Source organism: Kwoniella bestiolae, chromosome 6, assembly GCF_000512585.2.
Source record: "Kwoniella bestiolae CBS 10118 chromosome 6, complete sequence".
In the NCBI taxonomy this organism is placed as follows: Eukaryota; Fungi; Basidiomycota; class Tremellomycetes; order Tremellales; family Cryptococcaceae; genus Kwoniella; species Kwoniella bestiolae.
The window spans coordinates 95,295-113,904 of record NC_089246.1 but is presented as its reverse complement, the minus strand read 5'-3'; the positions used below and the strand labels follow the sequence as shown (position 1 = coordinate 113,904).

General features: G+C 47.2%; 8 protein-coding genes across 8 annotated transcripts; 4 read left to right on the top strand and 4 right to left on the bottom strand.

The window, feature by feature from the left end:
- Positions 1-139: 139 nt before the first annotated feature.
- I302_107252 (uncharacterized protein) lies at positions 140-952 on the bottom strand (the record flags this gene model as incomplete). Its single annotated transcript, XM_019193619.1, has 4 exons — positions 140-325; positions 470-655; positions 729-862; positions 928-952. The coding sequence occupies 4 exons, from the start codon at positions 950-952 to the stop codon at positions 140-142; spliced, it is 531 nt and encodes a 176-aa protein (XP_019045096.1).
- Positions 953-3,061: 2,109 nt separating this feature from the next.
- I302_107251 (uncharacterized protein) lies at positions 3,062-6,307 on the top strand (the record flags this gene model as incomplete). The annotated part of the gene is made up of 18 exons (XM_019193621.1): positions 3,062-3,091; positions 3,166-3,183; positions 3,254-3,349; positions 3,407-3,550; positions 3,644-3,743; positions 3,881-4,163; positions 4,225-4,292; positions 4,353-4,450; positions 4,500-4,580; positions 4,642-4,752; positions 4,813-4,914; positions 4,976-5,038; positions 5,090-5,163; positions 5,220-5,264; positions 5,315-5,382; positions 5,438-5,818; positions 5,899-5,979; positions 6,054-6,307. The coding sequence occupies 18 exons, from the start codon at positions 3,062-3,064 to the stop codon at positions 6,305-6,307; spliced, it is 2,097 nt and encodes a 698-aa protein (XP_019045098.1).
- Positions 6,308-6,772: 465 nt separating this feature from the next.
- On the top strand, positions 6,773-7,953 carry I302_107250 (uncharacterized protein; the record flags this gene model as incomplete). The annotated part of the gene is made up of 5 exons (XM_019193622.1): positions 6,773-6,849; positions 7,079-7,269; positions 7,411-7,508; positions 7,645-7,796; positions 7,878-7,953. The coding sequence occupies 5 exons, from the start codon at positions 6,773-6,775 to the stop codon at positions 7,951-7,953; spliced, it is 594 nt and encodes a 197-aa protein (XP_019045099.1).
- Positions 7,954-8,357: 404 nt separating this feature from the next.
- On the bottom strand, positions 8,358-9,778 carry I302_107249 (60S ribosomal protein uL10; the record flags this gene model as incomplete). Its single annotated transcript, XM_019193623.1, has 3 exons — positions 8,358-8,513; positions 8,789-9,507; positions 9,712-9,778. The coding sequence occupies 3 exons, from the start codon at positions 9,776-9,778 to the stop codon at positions 8,358-8,360; spliced, it is 942 nt and encodes a 313-aa protein (XP_019045100.1).
- A 456-nt stretch (positions 9,779-10,234) lies between these two features.
- Positions 10,235-12,020, top strand: I302_107248 (uncharacterized protein; the record flags this gene model as incomplete). Its single annotated transcript, XM_019193624.1, has 2 exons — positions 10,235-10,709; positions 10,780-12,020. 2 exons carry the CDS (start codon positions 10,235-10,237, stop codon positions 12,018-12,020), a joined length of 1,716 nt encoding a protein of 571 aa, XP_019045101.1.
- Positions 12,021-12,195: 175 nt separating this feature from the next.
- Positions 12,196-13,776, bottom strand: I302_107247 (uncharacterized protein; the record flags this gene model as incomplete). The annotated part of the gene is made up of 5 exons (XM_019193625.1): positions 12,196-12,852; positions 12,959-13,027; positions 13,119-13,343; positions 13,448-13,704; positions 13,770-13,776. 5 exons carry the CDS (start codon positions 13,774-13,776, stop codon positions 12,196-12,198), a joined length of 1,215 nt encoding a protein of 404 aa, XP_019045102.1.
- A 451-nt stretch (positions 13,777-14,227) lies between these two features.
- Positions 14,228-15,955, top strand: I302_107246 (uncharacterized protein; the record flags this gene model as incomplete). Its single annotated transcript, XM_019193626.1, has 8 exons — positions 14,228-14,269; positions 14,334-14,465; positions 14,574-14,762; positions 14,868-14,909; positions 15,032-15,155; positions 15,298-15,483; positions 15,575-15,699; positions 15,830-15,955. 8 exons carry the CDS (start codon positions 14,228-14,230, stop codon positions 15,953-15,955), a joined length of 966 nt encoding a protein of 321 aa, XP_019045103.1.
- Positions 15,956-16,272: 317 nt separating this feature from the next.
- Positions 16,273-18,268, bottom strand: I302_107245 (uncharacterized protein; the record flags this gene model as incomplete). The annotated part of the gene is made up of 7 exons (XM_019193627.1): positions 16,273-16,806; positions 16,880-16,933; positions 16,991-17,236; positions 17,315-17,498; positions 17,573-17,669; positions 17,760-17,932; positions 18,024-18,268. The coding sequence occupies 7 exons, from the start codon at positions 18,266-18,268 to the stop codon at positions 16,273-16,275; spliced, it is 1,533 nt and encodes a 510-aa protein (XP_019045104.1).
- Between the last annotated feature and the right edge of the window lie 342 nt (positions 18,269-18,610).

Here is an 18,610-nt window from a genome sequence, read left to right as displayed (position 1 = left end):
ATGATGATTCGATGCAATGTAATTGCAGAGTACAACCTTTATGTATACAAATACGAACCATCCGTCGCTCCTTGTAGTATCCTCGACTGTCGAAGCAATGACTGTACTTCCCCACCCACTCGTCTCCTTACTCCCGGTACTATCCCCCAATCCCACACCCTCCATCCCGCTCATGAATTTCCAAACACACCCTATCGCAACTCCACTCAGCACACCTCCCGCACTTGTACGCACCGAGATACCCGCAGGACGAGCAGATCTTACGTGGTGGAGTGTGGGGGACGGGGGATTGGGAGGTTAGGTATGGGTTGGGTGGGGATTGTGGCTGCAATTATACCATGTATGGTAAGTATGGGTATAACCAAGTTTAGGATAGTTGGGGTTCAAGATGAGAGAGGCATAGTCACGTGTTGGGAGGTGGGGCAGGGTGGTTGAGCTAAGAGCTAGCTAAGAGGGAAGAGGGACGTACCAGCTCGTCTAGCCAATCTTTCAGACTCTTCTTACCGTACAGGATCTTACGCACATTACTACTCTGCTTCTTCTTCCCCGTCGTACCTATCTGAGCGACTGGGGTCGTACTGGATGCGTTTGGTGTGGAAGGCGTGGTGGTAGAAGGGATGAAGGACGTTGCAGGTATATCAGTTGGGTTTGTTCTCTGTCATTATCATCAAGGATAAACCGGTTAGTACCCAACACGTCAAGGGATATACTGATACAGCCAGACTCACCTCGAGATCTTCCAGGAATCTTGCGAGTCGTCTACTCTGGAAATCATTCAACGCATCTTCCCTTCTACTGGATGATGACGATGGGTTGCCAGAAGTTGAGGAGGTGGAAGGTTGAGGGAGGGAAGTACGCGATGCTATCCTCGTTTGGTCTGGTGAGCTTCCATCTGCAGTAAGTGTGAGAGAGGAAGGATGGACTCACGCTGTTTTCTGATCGCTGGGGGCATGTCGTCTTCTTCTGTCTAGCTGTTTGTGGTTTCAATGTATTTCGGAAGAAGATCAACAATACAAAGCTTTGGAGTGTGGTTTGTCTGGTTTTTAACTTTTTGTTGACATCTCGAGGTGTTGACAAGAGATCGTGAAAGAAGTGATGATGTCATCGTTTTGGACCCGTTCGGGTGAGTGGGTGAGAGAGTGGCAACCTAACCCCTACCCCATGAGATTTGCCTTTGCTCTGCTCTGCTTTGCTTTGCTTTGATCTCCCTTTGTTGAACGACTTCAGTATATGACAAGAAAAGATGATTGATCAGACCAGATCATACCGAGAGATAAGACGAGGTCTTGTCGTAATTCACGATGGGTGTGAGCTGGAGCCATCGGTATATCTGTCGATACGGCCTGATCGGACGAATGGCCTCTGTTGGAAGAAGGACTTGACTCAGAGCGCATCGTTACTCGGTTTGGCTGATATCGTGTCTTTGGCTTTTCGTCTTCAAGGAAGCTTTTGATACATGAAGGGTGTTACGTCAATTTCTCCAGCTCAGGTAGAAGCTGACAATCTTCACTATAGGCGTAAAATACACTTCGAACAGCCTGGAAGGCTCAAGTAGGCGCTGACACTATCTTTGCTATGGTCGTAGACTACAATCCGAACAGCCCAGAAGGATCCAAGGCTCCTTTTTGACGTCTCGTGAACCACTTTTGATCTATATCTTTGACTCACAGATATCGCTGATCCCAACTTGGTCGATACCTCGAGTCTTCGGACTCGTCAACAGTTGTTATCTTAGATGTCCTTCGTCGCCTTCTGGAGTGATCGGGAGATGGCTGTTTTATCACATTTCATTGTATTGGCGATAGTACAGGTTCATGACGAATATGATCAAAGACAAAAACGACAGAAGACACAAGGCGATACGTCACCTTACCTGACTAACACTCGATAAATCAGGCTTATCCTTTGTGTGGTTTGTCTGAGATTGACCGACAGGCGATGATTGACGTGAACACCTCTATGACATGCATGACGCATCGCTTATCACGGAGAGAGAAGTTGGCGTATAAATACTGTCCTTACTGCTGCAGATGCCAGCGGAGTCATGCGCAACCAACACAAGCTTACAATCCAAAACACCAATTGGATAGTTCACCTGAGTTAACTTACAAATCACTCTCAACCCATTATATCATTCAGTGTCCATCCAATCCTCACACAGTATCATCAAGCCCGAAGTATTTCGCGGAGTCGCTCCCCAGAGGCTCAGACTATCCATTGACTTAACCTCTACAAATGGAATCACAAAGGACAGTTGGACGGTATCTTACAACTCTGCTCAGAGAGGATGCGTGGCCAGGAATGAGAGCCAGGACGGCCAGAGTAAGTCCGAGTTGGGGTCTGGTGTGGTCCACTCTGAGGAATGGAAGAAATGGGAGGAAATGATCAAGACCAGTGGGGATATTTCGGGCACGGAGGTCATGGAGGCTCCGGGGTTGGCGGTGGGGGTGGAAAGGGTTTTCAGGGAGGATGCGGAAAGGAGGTTGAAAGAGGGTCGGTTCTGAAGATCCTTTGAAGGATTCCTGACTGTGGAGGAGAGTAATTGATGTTTGTGTTGCGTTTAATTTACATGCAAGCAGTGAACATGCGTACATTGGGACGACGCCATGAAGATACTGGATGGCCAGATGATGATGCCATATCCGTAGTGATATTTCGCTGAACTTATGAGGAGAGCAACGCCGGATCATGCTTGGTCACACTTTGGCAGCTCATCTCTCGCTGAACGGTCATGCTTAGGAACCTCTTCGCTTGACAAGATGGCTAAGAACAATGGCCTTCGCATCCTGATTGCCATTATATCTGCTCATTCAGATCAACTCGCCACTTCTGGTTTATCAGCTTAATACACCTATTCAGCGGAATCAGAACGCCACGTGGCTACCGGTTATCATCCATAGGATTTAAGCCGGTCAACAGAAAACAACCTGCCTGCATACAGAGAAGATATACATACAGTATAATCCTTCCTCTTCTCTCTATCTCTCTTCCACTATCCTCTATTCTAATTCTCATATCACATCATAGACACCGATATCAGCACGAAGATATAGCAGCAAGGATGGCTTTCCCAAGACCGAAACCCACCACGGTGAGTGACTCGGTTCTACCATCATAACTCGCAGGATCAACAGCTAACAAAGGACTTGATCCTCACGCGTATAGATGGAGACACTGGCGATGGTATGTCTCTCCTTCCCCTCATCATCATTTGAGTTGGCATCGAGCTGAATCATGATATTGATGGACGTAGGAACGCGCCAACCCTCCATTCAATATACGTAAGATGTCAATAGCAATGCATGGGTCAGAGAAGGCTTTAATACTCAAAGAGAAATTTATGGCCGAGGTGAGTAATCGGACGTCACTTAATCACGACAATCTCGAGACTGACGCATAAGATCAGATCGCAAGACACCCAGCATTCAAACTATCAGATATCCACGATCTATCGAAAGATGAGCTCCGAGAGAGGACAATGGAAAAGTTCGCTTCAATGGTTTATTTCGTTACGAATGAATCGCTGGAGACGTTCCAGTTGAGAATGCAGGTGGGTCGATCTACCTCCCCTCATCCTTCTCAGCTCACTTGTTCTTCCCTTAGCAATAGCGAAGAGTAAAAGCTGACACAGTCTCGTTTTTAGCTCATTGGTATAGCCGATCCCTCGTTCTGGACTAGGTTTGGTGTGGCTTATGGGCTCTTCCTGGGGGCTCTGAGGAGTGGAGCTACGCCTAATCAATTGAGTCCGTGCTACGTTGACATCCTCTCTACCTCACCATTATACACATCCGAACCGATGGAATATCCTTCGTAGTGCCCCCCCCCTTTTTTTTTCTATCGTCTACTTTGATTGGGCTCATACTAATCATCATCACCTTAGGCTACTGGATCGATCGTGGTGTTCTAGGCCTCAACGGCGTGATAGGTTGTTTTGCCATGACCGAGTTAGCGCACGGATCAAATGTTGCTGGACTGGAAACTACCGCAACATTCGATAGAGGGTCTGATGAATTCGTCATTCACACGCCTCATCTGGGAGCTACGAAGTGGTGGATCGGAGGTGCGGCCAGTACGGCCACACATGCGGCTGTGTTTGCTCAGATGATCATTGATGGGAAGAGACACGGGGTGAAGACTTTTGTTACTCAGTTGAGAGATACCAAGTGAGCTCACTGTATCTGATATTCTGCCATATCAAGTGCTGACAGAGGTCGATTGTTTCAGAACTTTCACGTTGATGCCTGGTGTGACTATTGGTGATATTGGTAAAAAGATGGGACGAGATGGTATAGGTAAGCTACAGATCTTGTGTCCCACGTCCAATCTCGATAGCTGACAGAATGGTCCTTCAGATAACGGTTATATCCAGTTCACCTATGTCAGAGTACCCAGGGCACACATGTTGATGAAGCATACTCAAGTCTCAAGGGACGGAGTGGTCACTGAGCCGGTAAGTTTCGTGGATATCTCTGGTGGTTCTTAGCTGACGTCACCATTAGCCTCTCGCACAACTGACCTACGGTGCTTTACTTGGAGGAAGAACTTCGATGGTTACTGATTCTTCAAATTCGGCAAAGAAGGTGAGCAGCTGATCGGTGACTACGTGTTGACCTGAACGAGCTGACATACCACTATAAATAGGCACTCACGGTAGCTGTACGATATGCAGCTGTTCGACGACAGTTTGCAACAGGAAAGAACGAATTAGAAACTCAGCTGTTGGATTACCCAATTCACCAACGGAGATTGATGGTGAGCTAGCATGTAATGTCCGGCCCATGTATCAGAAGCTCACTCTTGGACCATTGTTAGCCTCTGGTCGCTCAAGCAATTGCTATTGGATTTACTGGTCTTAGGTTACAAGTAATGTACGAGGATATGACTCAGGCATTGGATACGATGGAACCGTCTGATGTGAGGTTCAGCTGCTATATCACCCAGAGACTGTTGACAGCCAAGCTGATCATTGTTGAAGCCTAACCTCAATGACATTCTCGATAAATTGAAGGAGACTCACGCCACTTCTGCTGGACTGAAGGTAAGCTATGACGACCACTGGACATATCACGATGAGCTGATGAATTATCAGGCATTCTGCACTTGGGCGTGTTTGGATACTATTGACAAGTGTCGTCAGTCATGTGGTGGACATGGGTACTCTGCGTGAGTACTTTGAACATAACATTTCCGAAGGCTTGACTGACTGATTGAGCTTGCAGATATTCGAACTTCCCCTTGATGTATGCCGACTTTGCTGTTCAATGGTAAGTTTCTACCTTCTCAACATCGAACAAAAGCTAATATCGGTGGACAGCACATGGGAAGGCGACAACACCATTCTTTCACTTCAAGCTGGTCGATCCCTCGTCGGTGCATGGGGAGGTGAGCTGACACTCGGCCTTCAAAACCGACTTTCAGCTGACAGAGTATATTGCAGGTGCTGTCAAAGGCAAAAAGCTCGCACCAGGAGTAGCCTACTTGAACGACTCGTCCTTACTATCCGCCAAATCCGATTCTTCACTTTCATTGTCCGATATCCAGAGAGCATGGAACTGCGTAGCATACAACGTCATCAAGAAGGCAGCTGAGGAGTATGTCGCCTTGTTGAAATCTGGTAAATCAAAGGACGAGGCCATGGAGAAATGCTCCCAATCCCGATTCATCGCTGCGAAGGTGCATACTATTGGATATATTTTCAGACTGTTCAAGGAAGCCGTTGAGGAGATGAAGGATGATGAGGAGAGTAGGACTCTGAGGACAGTGGCGAAGTTGTACGGGTTGTGGCAGATTGAGGAACAGCAGGGGTACTTCTTGAAGTGTGAGTGGATGTCTCGTAGTATATAGAGTGACGGCTCGAAAATGCAAGAAAGCTGACTTCTTCACATTGACTTCGCACAGACGGCTACTTCAACGCACAACAGATCGACAAGGTACAAGAAGCGGTCGATGCATTGTGTCTGGAAGTACGAGGGGTAGCTAGTGAGTCAACCAACCATACTATCTATCTTCAGTACACCTTATCCACGGCTGACTGATTTCGCCCTATCGTACAGTCCCGTTGATCGACTCCTTCGCTCTATCCGACCATATCATCAATTCACCACTGGGTAAATGGGATGGATCAGTGTACGAATCGTATTTCGCCCAAGTCCAAGCTGCCAACCCTCTACCAAAGGAACATCCATATTTCACTCGACTGATCAAGCCTCTCTTGGAGAGGCAAAACGAAGATATGGAAGATCCGGGAAGTGCGATGGGGTTGGATGATGAGTTGAAGGAGATTGAGGAGGAGAGGAAGGGGGAGTAGCTAGTGTGACACTTCTGTGTTGTGTTTTCGTCGTTCTTTGATCTTTCTTTCTTATCTTGATCCGCTGTGCTTTTAATTAGATTACCTTAGATGGAATCGTATGTATACCGCGTTAATGACACGATCACTCAACATTCAACAAAACATTGATATCGTTCAACCTTCCACGCATCTTGGTCCCTGTATGTCATCCGAGCGTATCGGTCTAAAAGGGTAGTATTGTGTCTGTGTGGTAGTATTCTTCCATCAATCAACCTTCAACTGGGAGTCAAGCTAATGTTCTGGGAGACCACATATGATATGTTGTACTTACTGGGTTCCGAGATATTATATCGACTTTTGGACTGCATCGAATAGACTGTCCAGAATCAATTACAGTACTGGTTCTGAAAACGACGAAAACCTTATTCACCTTGTAACAGATACAGTACAACTCCGGTGGCAAATCCGTTACGACATCGAGAAATGTTCAGATGGCGAGATTGTCTCGAAGGACATATATTGATAGGATTGGTGTTGAGCTTGATAAGCTGGGTGATGTTGTGAGTGCATGGCGGGTCGTTGTGTTGCTGTGCTAGCTGTGGCCTGCGGGAGTCCTCAAAACTACCCCATTGAATGAGACGACGGTGGTACAGCTAAAAGGGGAAACTGTAACTCGGATCGAGTCAAGCGTATCTCTTCATGCACTCATATCATACTCTGCTGTATATCAGAAAGCATCAACGACCAGATTACTTCAATTTCTCATGCTGACGCTATCGCACCTCGTAGAACACTCGTAACATTTTCTACGCCATATATCAAATCCATCTATTTCCTCACGTCCCCCACCCCCCAGCTCAAATTTGGAGCGTTTGGGTATTGTAGTCTGCTGGACTGCGTGGGACCTCAGCTGGGGTATGAGCAGGACGGAGGGGAGATAATCAGGTGGTTGACTGGGAGTATGATTTTATTTGGATTGGGTGAGTCGATGTTCTCTTTTCATCTGACACTTGACAGGATGGTTTTGAGTTAGTCGATCATTCGGATCATAATTTACAGTACTCTTTGGAATGACAAGCTGACAATGGATTCATCATATTTTTGTTCTGGTATCGATATAGCCGCTCTATTCATGCTACTAGCCTGGATCACTTTGATCCTGAGCTTGTTGAGAGTAGGTAAATTCATGTGGAATCCCGTCTACTTCAGGACAGCAGCTGTGAGTGATACTTCGTACTCATCCTGACTCCCTATACTGTTCCACCGCAAGAAGTGGTATGAACCCACTCGAGCACCCATTCAATGTTAACAAGAGACCATTTCGCTGACCCATCTTTCTATATCTTCGGTGCCAGCTCCTCGGATCATTCATGGCGATCCTAGCCGAATCATTCGCATTGGCGTTGTTCGTAACTGCTCGAAAACGATATGACGATCAGGGGATCAGAGCAACGTATGGGGCGGCACTGTGGTTGGGGTTGATAGGAGCCATCAGTGCTTTTCTGGGGTGAGTCGGACGAACCAGAATAATTAGCATTCATGAATTCAGTGAGATAGTAGTGGTTGACACCTTCATGAATCTTTGCAGGGCTGCGATTGGGGGGCCGGCTTATCAGGGACATTATATGTATAGAGCGCATCCTGCTCAGGCTTATAATGTTTGATGAGTCATGGGTGGGTGAGTAGTCAATGAAGCGATGGAATCTAGCAAGGAGAGTGATTTGAGGACCAGTAGTTGTGGTAGAACCCTTGTTAGCAAGTAGAAACCGACGAATCACGGTGATTGAAATCTACAAGTCTACTCTGTGATACCTTACGAGCAGTGTCAGTACTTCCAATGAGGTTGAGAGAAACGAATGGATGGACGGACACCATCACAAAGCCCCGCACGTTATAGTCAAGTATGAGATGCATCCTTCCACATCAGACCCAAGCATACACACTAGCAGAATCATCCGACAAAGGACTATCCACCATGCAGAACAGCTCAAATCCACATAAAGAAATCTACAAATCAAATTGAGGTCGAGCCATTTTCAAACCAGACATATCCTTTAGAGGGATAAGCTTAGTCGAAAAGACCGAAACCCATGTCGTCATCAGACTCCTCCTTCTCCTCCTCCTTGGCGGCGGCAGGGGCAGCTTCAGCAGCAGCGGACTCGGTAGAGGCAGCGGCGGGGGCGGCAGCAGCGAAGGCCTCGGGGTTGGCAAGGTATTCCTTGATCTGTTTTGTTTGATGCAAATGATCAGCAATATTCCTAATCATACCAAGTAGTAAAACAGGAATAGTAGAATGGATAATTCAGAAGGTAAAGCGATAATGTTTGGTCCGTCTTCGATCTGATCATTCCGATCCGCGATGAAGCCAGATGGGGATGATCAGATCTAGGAAATCTCCAGTGGATTGAGAAAATTGTTACATCGTGTTAAGCAAACGAGGAGAAACGAAACATGGTCGTGAAGTGGAAAAAATGGGATAGAAGAGGATGCCAAACGCACCTTGGCAGAACCCTCGAACTCGTAGTCGGTAGCGAGCGAGACGTTGAGGATGTTCTTGTAAGAGTTGACCAACGAGTGCATGACGGAAGCGATGGTGGGGTAGTTGGTAGCGAGAGAGATGGCAGCGATGGTCTTGATACCAGACACGAAACCGTCGATGAGGGTCTTCTCTTCAATGTCCAAGACGGAGGAAGCGAAGACGGCACCGTTGTCGTAGACTTGAACGACGGTGAGACCGTAGGTGAAGGGAGAGATGTTCAACATGTTCAACAGAGCGGTTTCGGAAGATCCAACCTTGGTACCGGCAGCTACGACCTGGACGTCATTGACAATTTCAATGGTACCTCTGGCAATCTTGGTGGGGATACCGAGAGCTTGGAAGAAAGAGGTCTTTCCAGGTTCCATACCGGTGTTACCGGCGGGTACGTAGACGTCGTTGGGGGCGATGGCACCGGCTCTGGCGGGGGCGGCAACCTTGTTGGCCAAGATGATCTCTCGGATCTCCTTGAGGTCCTCACCGGTGAAGACGAAACCGATGTTACCCTTGATGTAAGGGACGAGCTTCTCGAATTGAGGGAACTCGGCGAGGAGACCTCGGATGGCTCGTCGAACCATGGTGTTCTTACCCATCAAGACGACGGCTCGACCTCGGAGAGATTGTCGGATCATGTGGAGTTGTTGGGAAGAGACATTGTCGATGTTGACGACGAAGATTGAGGCTGGGTGGGGTGGGAATTATCAGCATTTGTTGGCGAGTCAATCCGACATTCTCCTTCCTATAGCATCCCCTTTGACCGACATGATACAGGGCATGTCCCATTATCCATCTAAACTGGCTGATCTCCTTCCACGCGATCTAAAATCTCTTCCCTCTCTCCATAGTCCTATAGATTGATTCACCATCTACCAAACAAACAACTCACGGTATTGCTCAATAAGAGCTCTCAACTTCTCAAAGTAGATTTCCTTGTTGGCTCGAGTAGCACCCATTTTGACTAATTATCTATTTGTTTTTTTTTGGTGGTGTTGGTGGAGCGTATGTGACTAGCCTGCCAATTGATCTCGTCGTGGAGTCAGAAGGATGTTTAAAGACTAATCTGGTGTGATGTGGAGAGGAGAAGAGGAGGATATGCAGAATGATAAAAAGACGATGATGATGAACGATGGTATGGTGGTGAGCAGCATAGCAAACTGGAATTTCGCTGGAAATGTTGAAAAGCGGAGTTATGCGGAGTTATACCATGAGATCAAGGTGATAACACTGGTGTGGCACTCTATTCTCATCAGCCACATGGCGTTTGTCTTTCTTGCTTTGACCATTGACATTTGCTTGAATTGTCCTCTTATTTTGATTATCTTCAACATATCCACCACATACAGACCATATTCTACTCCCATCCCCTCCCTCAGCTCATCAAATCAAGAGCCATATACCCTCGGGATGGGATGCAGTGTCCATCAACCGTCAGATCCTATGTATTTAGGTCCATATTCCTCCCCTACTACTCGACCTCCACTTCCACTTCCTCCTCAAGCATACGACAATGTCAGTATACAACGACCACAGCGGCAGCGGTCAAGCTCACATCGGAATCATTTAGGAGTAGCTCATCCAGCCCAAGCTTACAATACCTACGTCAACCTCTTGACACACGCAACCCACGCAAGTCCATCTCATCCCTCCAACAAGTCAGAGGACACGATCCGCCGAATATCGACAGGCAGACGATATCTCAAAGACGGACTCGAGAGTATCTTGGATTCAGGGATGAGAGTGGGAAGTCAGACCAGCGCTTGTCAGGTCACTCAAGGACTAACGTCACAGCTCTTGAGAAGATCTTACAGTCGTACCGGTCTGAGGGAAGGGAGGATAAGGAACAGGGAGATATCAATCGGAAGGGAAAGCAGGAATTGCAAGAGAGTGAGTAGCAATAGAGAGAGCATCATCAGTATAGTCATCAGCAGCTAACTAGTATTTGATTTCTATGCAGACTCATCTGACAATGCTTCAGTAACATCTCATCAACAAGCGAAAGATACCTCTTCACTCAATTTAACTGAGCTAGACTCATCTGCAAATACCTTTGTCTCACCGACGCCTTCTTCGACATCAACAGAACTCGCTTCCTCCCAGATATCAACAACAAAGCCACTATCCTCATCTACCTCCTCCATACATTCCGACCCTACCTTTCCACCCATAATTTATCGTCTTCTCTCAGCTCGTCTCTTCCGCTTGGCAGTCTTCCACGCCCTCTCAACCCCAGAGTACGCCACCAACACCCCCTTACTACTAAGCATAGCAGATCATCTAGAATCCAAGGGAGCAGGTACACTGGCCAGGAGGCTACGGAGAGGCTGGGAAAATAGTCTAGATCAATCAAGCTCAAGCTCAAGCTCATCTTCGCCTGAGAAGAAAATCAGGTTGTTCTCTGATCCCAAGTCCAAGTTTGAAGGTAGATTACCACCGAATCACTGGCAGATCCCTTTGATCCCACCTTCCAATCCCAACGCCAACATCACCAAACAACGAACCCTCACTGAATACTATAACGCTCATTTAGAATTCCAACTGAAGAAATCATCCCTATCATCATCCCAATATTCTGCATCACCTTCATCACCCATAATGAACGATTGGCCTCATCCCTCTAGTAATCTCAACCAACTTAGAAAACTGCTAAGCAGTATCGAGAAAATGGAGAAACACAGGGGGTTCATACCTGATCGCAAGACTGGGAATCTGATCATAGGGTGTTGGCTTAGATGCGTCACTCATCCTCATCCTCACTCTAGAAGGGACGAGGAGATGAGGGAATACAAAGATAGAGAGGGGATTATCCGAGTTGTAAGGAAACAGCATAGCGAGAAGGGTAGATTGGGTGTAAAGGAATTGAGAGGGTTATTTGGAGTATTGAGCAGGATCATCGTTTCTACTAGGGCTATGACTGTTGGTGGGGAAATGGGAACAACTTCTGAGGATAGAAGCTTGAAATTGGAAGGTATAGGACATCGTCAGACGGAAGTGGATGATACCGCAATCAGTCTGGCTGGGACTGGTACTTCAAAGAAGTTGGATGACCAGAATCAGAAAGAGTACCAAGAGATCGTTCGACCATTCGGGAAGAACATGATTCGATCGATGAAGAGCCTGGGAGATGGGAAAGGTGTGGATATGGTCAGGGAGTGGATGAGGGAGCAGAAAGAGGCGTTGTTGAAGGATGGAGATTAGTCGATATATCAACTTGCTCAGTCTGTATCACATTGCATTGCATCGCATCATATAGCATTACCACCATCAAATGACATTTTGATATCATGAAACTGCTGCATCTTGGATTGTTCAATCTCAATCGTCATAACTGCATTGTATGACGAGTCTGTTATATATCTATCTCCACCTAAGCCTACAGCCCGCCCACCTCCCCCTCAATCCACCAATTATCAGCCTCCCAGCCCACACCTCTGACTCTCAACCATTTCGTCTTGCCTCTCTCTTCGTCTTTACGACTCTGGATCAACTGCGCCTGTAAATCCTCATCACTCGTCCCATCTTCCAGAACCACGTAATCATCCTCAAGAGCAGAATCAATCACCAGCTGACGTAATTCGCCTTGAAGAAAGAGATGGTAATATCGGTGGTAGACTTTAGGTTCGGGTTTAGCTTCTTGCCCTTCACCTTCAGCAGTACTCTTCGTCTGAGTCTGATCGTAGGAGGTGTCCACAGGTTTGGGAGCAGGTCCAGGTGCAGGAGGGGGTTTGGAATATACCCAAGGAACGAGCAGATCCTGTATCTTCTCTTCTATCTCTTTGACACCACTTTCGCCTGACTGCCCATCGTTGTCCCCCTTATCCTGCTCTGGTGCTTGAGCCTGATCAGCGTTGATAGGTTGTGGTTGTGAGGCGGGATGAGTAGTCTCTGGGGCAGGAGTAGACCCAGGCGAAGAGTTGGTCAAGGTACCCATCTTTCGTTTGGACATTGTTCCTTGCTCGTAGGCCCAGACGTAGATCATGAATTTTGAGTATGTGGGGTGGAAGTTGTGTTTGAGTGGGCGTATAAGTGACTGCGATTAGTACGGAGAGCATTGAGCGGATCAGTACGGTATCCTCATGACAATGTCATCTGGACAAGGTGTGCATGTGAATCACGCGAGGGTAGATCAGACTCACCTTGACTGCGTGGCGTCTTCTTTCAGGAGTCGACAAGTGATGTATAGCAGCTATGGAAATAGCAAAGTCCTATAAAAGCACATCGATCAATTGATCAGCTGAAATTCATCTCACATCAGAGCGATGGTCTCAGTTGAGGCACGAAGAGCAGACCACCCACAAAAACACCCCTCCTCCATCCGTTAAATCCCAGATCGGCCCTCACACATTCACCCCCATTCTCGTTCCTTGCAATCTCCAATAAACCCGAACTCCTATCTAGCGCTATCATCTCTAGTCCTGCATCTCGAGACGAAGGTAGGTATTTGCCATTCCCTGCTCCTGAGTCTAGTCCGATCGAATTGGGTGGGAGGGAATGTAAGAATCTCTGAATGAATGGCCATGGCTAGTAAGATTACATGGATATCATCAGCTATTTTATCATCGCTTTGACAATGGTTAGAAATGAAGTTTATGTATTGCCAAGTTAATCATATACTCTGAACCCACCTTATGCCTGGTCTGCGAGAAGTGCCCAGCAATAGCCTCGTACACCTCATGAACATTCTTCTCCTCCTCTTCATCGGGTTTGTCAAACGGTCCGACAGGTACTGGTTTTGGTTTCGGTTTGGGCTCGGGTTTGGGTGGTTGTGGTTTTGGTATTTTCACTTTCTTTGTTTTCACTTTGGGAGGTTTGGTGGATGAAGTCGGAGTGGAAGGACCTGCTTCAGGTGCAGGCTGGGAGGTGGTCGGTGTTGGCTCTGGACCTAGAAGGAGGTGGGGTGTTAGTACAATGCACGGGGCGATGGGATGGGATGACAAGGTCACGCACTGTTCATTGTGTCTCCGTCGGGTTGGATTGATCAGATATGCAAGGTAAAGAGATGACAGAAGAGAATGGAGAGAGAGAACGGAGAAGAGTGAAGAGGGTGATGATCCCAATGTCATCTCAACTTTTCGGCGGTAAGAAGTAAGCATTTGCTTCCGACGGAGTTAAAACACTTACACGCACTGACCCTCTCCTTTGTATCTCGGTGAACGACGCACGGTGCTCGGCGTGGTTTGGGTATCGCCGAGATGAACGAGGATGACATTGACTGTATATATATATAAAAACAATAGTATAAACATTCATATATAACATCTTCTATCTTTCTCTGTCTCTCCTTATCTCTGATACATATCATGCCATCACCTCAACTTGTATCTTCACTACAAGATATATACCACGCTCATTCATCACTCATTCATTCAATCTTAGCTGTTCTATTGGGTTGCATCGTATCCGAGATGGGTTGGTTCACTAAATCAGACTATCAACCAAAAGGAAAGGTCAGTGCGACAGCTCAGCAGTCCCATGGGTCACAACGGGCTGATATATCGTACATCTACATAGCACTGCTACGTCTCAGGTGGAACTCAAGGTCTGGGTAAAGCTCTAGCTGAAAGTCTGGTCAAGCAAGGTGCACACGTCACGGTGGTAGCTAGGGATGTGGTCAAGGGGGAGAAGACACTGGCGGATCTGAAGGTGAGTGGACTGATCTTGTATCGATAATCGTTTCTCTGTCCTTCTCGCTGGTATACTTTCAAGCCCATGCGAACAATCATACTAACCAACCCTCTTTCAACTACCCAGGCCCTCGCACAACCTCACCAAATCATCCAATTCATCTCCGCCGACCTAACCGATGCCATATCATCCCAAGAAACTCTTATCAAAGCTTCCGAACCGTTTGATGGGAAATGCCCAGATTACCTGTTCTTGTGCGCTGGTTTCTCAAGACCAAAATATATGATGGACAGTAGTCTGGAGGATTTCAAGGGCGTACGTACCAATCTTACTCGTCTTGTAACTCCCGTCTACCGAGCTCTTGTACTGCTATTAAAGATCAGAGAGATCGCCGCTGATAAGGACGAATACGATTTATAGGGCTTCGACGGTGTATACTGGGTCTCTGCGTATACTGCGCAGGTGAGTAATCCATCTCTCCCTTATGGGTTTCCTACTCTCCAGTCATAATCCATCTTGACTACCTTGATACGCGATACTGTTATTACCTGAGTTATGGGCTGAATACCGTCTACCTACTGCAGGCCGCGGTCAAGACCATGATCCGTCAACGTAGGACGGGTAGAATTGTGTTTGTGTCTTCTTTCCTGGGTTACGCGTCTTTTGCTGGATACACCAACTACTCTCCTGGCAAATACGCTTTGAGAGGTAAGTACTCGTCTCCACGCGCTTCCAGCGGGCTAAAATCCTAGAATATCTGCTATACAACTCCATACCCCTATTAGTCCGCCCCATTCATGCCCACGTGCTGTCCAAGCACGTCGCTGACTTGCCATTGAAATCCTGACAGGTCTCTCCGACTCCCTTCGATCTGAAATGCTCTTGCACAACATCAAAATCCACATTTTCATGCCTTGCGGTATAGCTGGTCCGGGGCATGATGCTGAGAATGCCGAAAAACCAGCCATCACTTTCAAGATAGAGGAGAACGATACGCTCATCCAGCCTGCCGTTTCTGCCAAAGCCCTAGAAAAGGGTGAGTCTAAGTCACGATTTCCCAAGTCCCCTTCTCTGATGCCCAAAACTAATATTAAAGCTGAATGTAACGCTTGTTACCTATCTCAAAGGCCTCAGAAATGGTCAATACTCGATTACCGATAATATCGTATGTGACTTCGCGAGATTACGTTCGGATGGAGGTGTACCAGGTAATGGGTTCTTTACGGATCTGTTCTACCTTATCGTCAGCTCTGTAAGTTGTCGTCTCATCCACATTCCTCGTTCTCTTTCTTTTTGGAAGGATCCCAATAATCGAGTCAGGCTGTCGGGTCGTGGTGATGTATTTGGAACATTAGCTTAGCTGAGACTGGTATATCGAATAGTACGGCTTCCCCATCTGGCGATGGACAGCAGATAGAGAAGTGAAGAAAGGCCGACAAGCCGTTTTGGACGATTACGAAGCTAGGGGTGTTTATGATACTCACGGCGAAATAATTAAGAGGTATTGATCGCTAGAGATACCAGACTTGCAGAGGCTTCACTTCAGATGTCTCAAAGGAAGATACCTGACGGATTCACATATACCAACGATATTGCACATGCATAGATGTATATAGTACGTGACTGGGCTTAGTATCATTCCATGGGGCATGAGCTGGCGTAACTTCGATATATTGTATATCTTTGCATTTAGACTAATACCTATATACCTTTTCAAAACAAACCAGAATGATCATTCACTTCCATGTCGCCCCCGTATGAGACTGAACGTAAATTCCACCAAAAAGCCTTCGTTGACCTTGACCTAACCACGAAGCATATCCATCTAAAGTTGATACTTGAACCCAGTCTCAACCTGCAGCCTCGTCGGACCATGTTTACCCATATCCTCACCTCTCTCAATCTTCCTATTCTGCTTCTTCAAATACATATACAAAACACACGCCATGCCGATGGCACCGACCGCAGCGGCGAGGTCAACCGCAAAGGCAGTGACGTACCTTGGCGAGTTGTAGTACAAGTACGACGTCCAGATGTTGGGTGTATTGCACAGCGCATTGATCAGGGCATAGACGATCGCTCGCTTGATAGCTGGACCGGTCATTGATGAGGAGATCCAAGAGAGAATGACGGTCGAGGCGGAGTAGAACCCGGAAGGAAGGATACACATCGCGACGTATCGTGCTGCGGTGTTGGTAGTGGATACTGCGATTATGTTACCCAGTACGACGAAGCAGATGGGAATGACGACATGGAGGAATCGCTCGTTCTTGCGGTCGGAATGCCAGCCGTTAATGACGATTACGAAGCAGCAGATCAGGTAGGGTGGGCAGGTGATGGCGAGGGTGATGGTTCGGTTCTGCGTGCGGATAATGAGAAGGGATTAGTACATAGTACCGTAACAAACAGTACATAAAGTGAGATACACTCACAAAGCCAAGACCGTTGACCACGACAGGGAAGAAGTTTGTGACGGAAGCAGCGATCTACAGTGTTATGTCAGTAAATGAGGCCACATATAAGAGGAAACCACAAAAACCCACAAAATCAAGTTGAAGTACCGCACAGAGCAACCAAGTCTTGGGATCGCTCACAGCCATTTTGAACGCTGAGCCAACGCTGACCTCATCGGTGGCATCTTTGGACGATCGATCAAGCTGTAATCTATATACCAATCTGTCTCTCTCCTGGGGTGTGACCCATCGGACGGTCTCGGGCGTGTTGGGGATGAAGGTGGCAAAGACGAATGCTAGGCCTACTGTCATGACTCCCTCGACGATGAAGAGCCACTATAGTTACCCAGTCACAGGAAGTCAGCACAAGGTACTAATACTTTGTCCAATAAGACCTGACTCGACTCGACTCACCCTCCATCCTTCCAGTCCATGAGTCCCATCCAGCTCTAAAATAGCCAACGCAAACAATCCACCAAAGGCATTACCGAGCTGAGACCCGGCGTAGAAGAGCGCCGATCGAAGGGCCATTTGAGATTTGGTGTAGAAACATGAGACGAGGAAGATGGCTCCAGGGAGGAAAGCAGCTTCTGCGAAACTGTTTTTTGTACGCCAAAAGCCAATATCAGCTCTCCCTCTTTCCATGTGCATGTAGAACGGAGGGTTGCTCACCCTAAGATAGTCCTGCACACTGCCAGACCAGCGAAAGAGTGGACAGCACCTGTCGCAGCAGAGATGGCACCCCAGATAGCACACATTATGCAGATGTCTGAAAAGTGTCCGGATCAGAAATGAAAAATAAAAAACAACAACCAATCAGTATCAAGGTACACTTCGCTTGATCCAAGACTAAACTCACAGATACCAGGGTAAGAGATCTTGGCGATGAGCATGTTGGATGGGACTTGGAGCGACACATAACCAGCGAACAAGACAGCTACAGCGGTGTTGTACTGCGAGGTCGTCATGTTGAGATCGGTGGTTATTCCTGCGATCTTGGCTGAACCGATATTCTGTCTATCGAGGTAGTTCCTGCGGACCGATCAGATTAGAATAAGCTCATAAGCTCGTTCCATTGTCAAAGGCACGGGTTACGAGGAAACGAGGTATGAGATGAACTCACAGGATATACAATGCCATGAGGGTGGGCATCAAGAGAATATCGATCTTCTTGGTGATCGCCTTATCCAACACCTTTATCTCCTCGAAAGATAGATCCCTGATAGAGGCGGGACATTCCACAGCGAGATGTCGGTCCACATCATCGTCGTGGTGCTTGAGGTGATCGTCCAGACCACCATCGTGATCGGCAATTTCAAATTGCTGCGTGGTAGCTTTGGCATCGGGGTCTTTTATGGGGTCGGACATGGCGAGTGACTGATGCTGATATCAGAGTCGATGCCAATGTCGAAGTCGGGGTGAAAACGATATACACACAGAGAGGCAAGGAAATGGTTAAACCAGTAATCAACAAACAAAGGAAACGAACAGGGGAAAAGAAGAGAAGAGCTTTATACCCAAGATCAATCTTCACTTATATAACACGCTGATGACTGCACCAATAAGAGAAAAGACCGACGAAAGAACTCGTTATCTCAAGGCAATTGACGGACATGCATCATACCTGCAATCCTACATTCAGGTGCTCGCTAACCCACATATCCTTATCATCACCCTTTGACCCTTTCTTGGCCCCATTCACCCTTTCCT